The 4,173-nt window shown below is 35.8% G+C and overlaps 1 protein-coding gene across 1 annotated transcript; it reads left to right on the top strand.

Annotated features, from left to right (window-relative positions):
• Positions 1 to 1,497: 1,497 nt before the first annotated feature.
• On the top strand, positions 1,498 to 2,403 carry LOC116010125 (tobamovirus multiplication protein 1-like). Its single transcript, XM_031249396.1, has one exon. It carries the CDS (start codon positions 1,498 to 1,500, stop codon positions 2,401 to 2,403), a length of 906 nt encoding a protein of 301 aa, XP_031105256.1.
• Positions 2,404 to 4,173: the final 1,770 nt, after the last annotated feature.

The following is a 4,173-nucleotide window of genomic DNA, read 5'->3' as shown; positions in this document are numbered from 1 at the left end:
TTATATATAGTATTATTAGGTTTAAAGAAGTTGTAGGTTTATCTAGTAAAGTAAAAGATCGAATGGGTGTTAAGTATCTCTATGCAGGTTAGGGTGTGAAATGGACAAATTTTCTCGGATGCAAAAAATAGATCAGATGATGAAAATGAGGCATATGACCAAGTCTTCTATGATGAATGTAGGCAAACAACTAAAAGGATGTATATGGCCAAAACGAACCCTATTAGCTCTTACACATGGGAGGAGACCTCTCAAAAGTCTCCTTGTTGGATGCAAGTAGACCAATGAAATAGAGATATAAATTTAAATGAAAGTATATATAGAAGTAAAAGATACGGTTCGTGTCACATAAGATCACAATCAATATAAAATGTTTATATATCACTTTAAGAGATCATATCTCCACTAACACTAAGAAATTAAAAAGAGAAGAAGAATATAATTAAACATATAATAACTAAATAATCTTTTAGTTATAGATTATAAATTTAAATTTATAACAAATAAAAATTAATAAGTCATTATTTGCTTTAAAAATGGCTTATTGGGTGGTGAAAAAAAAAATCATTTTGCTTGTTACAATTATATCTAAACCTTTAAAAGTTGGTAAAATTTTTTAAACATTTGTGTTTTGTATCAATTATAAATGTATAGCACTTGTATTAAAATATTTAAAACTTGATAAATTAATATCAAACATTTATATGTTATAATAATTATAATTTCCAATAATTCAAGAAAAAGTATAATCTAACCCAAATTTCTTTAGTTTGGACACAAATTATTTTAAAAATTGTAATACAACAATATTTTATAAAAATATATATTATGTATCAACATGTCTACTTTATATAACTAGCTAGAAGTTTAAAACTGAAATACTAAAAGAGTGATCAAAGGGGCATGATATATATAATTCTTGTACTTAAAGGTCACTAGTTCAATCAAATTCTAAACATAGGTTTTACGTACGCTTAGTTTTGGCTTGTTTAATTTGGATGATCTATATTCTTACTTACTAAAATTAAATATTTACATTATTTATTAATTTATAATTTTTTAATTGTATGAAAATAATCTATAAAAGTTAATAATAACAAATAATTCGAGAAGAATAATTATGAAAAAAAAAGAGTGCACGAAAATAAACTAAACTAGAAATATAAGTAATATAATTAAAGTATAAACAATTTACAATGGACAATTAAAAGATAATCAGGAAATAATAACATATGTTTGGCAATACCTGAGACTCGAACCCACTCCCATCATCCATGTGAGAATGTAAATCGGGACATCAGGTGCCACTAGACCACAAGGTCTTTGACATAATTAAAAACTTGTTATTCCCTAAATATTAAGAATAAACATTCCTAGTTTGAGGTTGATTAGAATTAGACGTATATAAATTCCAGCGTTAATCTTTGATCGATTATCTAATATCAAGATTCAAGAAATATAGAAAGAAGGATAAACAGTCAAATTAAATTAAGAGCCATGTCAAGAATGCTACAGAAATTCATCGCCGCCGCCGGAGGTGGAGAATGGTGGTTGCCGGCGATTAACCTGTGGGACAAGGTAAAGAACTCAGTAGGATTGCAAGACGTCATGTTTTACTCGCTGTGCGCCGCCTACTCCGCCGTGGCCACGGTGGCGCTGGTTCAGATTATAAGAAGAGAAATAAGAGCGGCGGAGTTAGGGATTACAACGCAGAAACTTTTTCACGTGATGAATTTGTTCGTAAGTGCAATACGCGCAATCGTCTTTGGTTTCCAGAAAAAGTTGTTTCATGGTCTCCCCTACAAGGTTTTCACGTCGGTTCTACTAGACCTCCCAGGATTACTCTTTTTCTCAACCTACACGCTTCTTGTGTTATTCTGGGCGGAATTATATTACCAGGCTAGAAATTTCCCGACCGGTAAACTCCGATTCTTTTATTCCTCAATCAACGCCGCAATATACACCGTACAGGCTAGCTTTTGGGTCTATTTAGGGATTACTGACGTCAGAAACGGCGTCGTGGACGTCATCTTGAAAATGTTTACGGCTGCGGTTTTTTGCACGGGGGCGCTGGGGTTCTTGATTTACGGTGGGAGGCTGTATGTGATTCTGAAATGGTACCCTCTTGAATTTAGAGGGAAGAGAAGGAAGACACGTGAGATTGGATGTGTGACGGTCATATGTTTCAGCTGTTTCCTCGTACGGTGTTTCATGGTTGCGGCGTCGGGTTTTAACAAAAATGTGGCGGTTGACGATGTGAACCACCCTGTTCTGAGTTGGGTGTATTATATGACGGCGGAGATTGTTCCTTCGGCTCTTGTTCTTTATATTCAGCGCAGATTACCTCCCAGAAGATTGCCTGCAGATCAAATACCATTATACCAGACTACAGGAGACAATTAATGGAGTGCATAATTAGTATATAATTTGTTATTAATTATGTAGTAGGAAAATTAGGAAGTGTTGTATTTGGTAAGTCTTTTAGAATATTCTTCCACCCAGTAGATTCTATACAACATAGTATTTGTTTTATACTTTCTCAATCTTATTCAACTCAAAGAATCTTATCTCCACCTCCAAAAGTAGTATATGTTTTATACTTTTCAATTTCTTTAGTCCAAAGATTCAATGCCGCTCACCTCATCATCCAAGTTCAATCATGTAAACCACTCATGGAGTGTTTGGTAGGATGAAATTGTAGTTGCATTCCTACCGAACTAATTCCATGGTTTGGGAATTGCAATTCCACAATAAATTACCTTTTACCCTCATTATTATTATATTAATATTAATATGATACACGGGCATTTTAGTATTTATCCGCTTCTTCACTCTCAATTGTCAATCATTCTATTACGTCCTACCAAACAATGAAATTTAAATTCCACTTTATTCTTTCCTCACAGAATTACGTTTCTTTCCTCCTAATTCACTCCTTCCAACCAAAGGCCCTGTCATTTGTATGGGTAATAAGGTGTCATCACATTATATAGTAATTGGCCCACCCGAACAGATAAAATAATATTATTTTCTCATCTAATACCAAAGTAACAATATCATAAACTCGATTAAACAATAAAAAGAAGTTTACCACGCATTTTAAAAATTCCAAACAATATCCCAACATCAATAAAAGATAAACTAGCAGATAAGGGGCCACATACAATTGTCGAGGTGAGTTCACTTAAAACAGAGAAAAAAGCATGAAAGTAAACTAGCTGATAGCGGATAGCAAAAGGAGTAACGGCCCCACGAGGTGAAAGTGGGGATCAAAGAAGCTTCCCCCACTAGAAGCTCTGCCGCCGGCGGCTCAGCCTCTATCCAAAAGGATTGAATAATAAGTTGAACTGAGAGGGGTTAAAAGATGGGCAGCAGTTGACGATAGCTTCACATATTATCTTCTTCACTTCTGCCTTCCCAATATGCAAATACACAGCTGCAGCGTCTCTCAAATCCCTATCATACTCCGCTAAAGAACTGTACCACTTCTTCCACTCCCCGGGCTGAGCCTTATTATTGGACACCATTATAAGATCAGCAATCACCTGCTGAGTTGCATAGCAGTTCTCCTTCAAATTGATAGCCTGACCACTTTCATCGTCACCACACTCTAATTTCCCCAGCTCTGACTCCACATTACTCACAGCATCTCTCAGAGACTCCAGTACCCTATTAGCACCCTCCCGTCCCACTCCCCTGCAAATCAGGCTCTCTATCTGCTCCATCTTTTTCTGCAACTTTTCCTTCAGGCCTTCCACAGTTACATGAAGGAAATTGTTTAACTTTCCCATATACCTCTCAACCTCCATTTTCATATCCCCTTCCTTCTCCTCTAACAGGTACAGCACTTCCAAGTATGGGACAATGCACTGCATGCAACCAAGTCAGTGGAGTCAGCATGTGTTCCATCTCAACTAAAAGTTTAAGCTGATAGTTGGATTGCACATTAATGTTTATATATTATATGTTATCTATTGAAAAATTAAACCATACTACATACCCGGTATACACTAGAAAATAGGCCTTCCTGCTCCTCAATAGGAAGCCCTCTCGCACGAGTCCTCACCACTGGGAACACCATGCACTCCATTATTCTCTCCGCCATACTCAGTCTGCTACCAGACGTTTCACCACCACTTCTAGAGGAAATTCTCCTGACTTTGGTTCGTTTTC

The sequence above is a fragment of the Ipomoea triloba genome, chromosome 2 (assembly GCF_003576645.1).
Source record: "Ipomoea triloba cultivar NCNSP0323 chromosome 2, ASM357664v1".
NCBI lineage: Eukaryota > Viridiplantae > Streptophyta > Magnoliopsida > Solanales > Convolvulaceae > Ipomoea > Ipomoea triloba.
This window is presented reverse-complemented; position numbering and strand designations above follow the sequence as displayed.

What these genes read in the sequence shown, in the direction of transcription:
- LOC116010125 (XM_031249396.1), top strand. Translation starts at nt 1,498, where the DNA reads ATGTCAAGAATGCTACAGAAATTCATCGCCGCCGCCGGAGGTGGAGAA.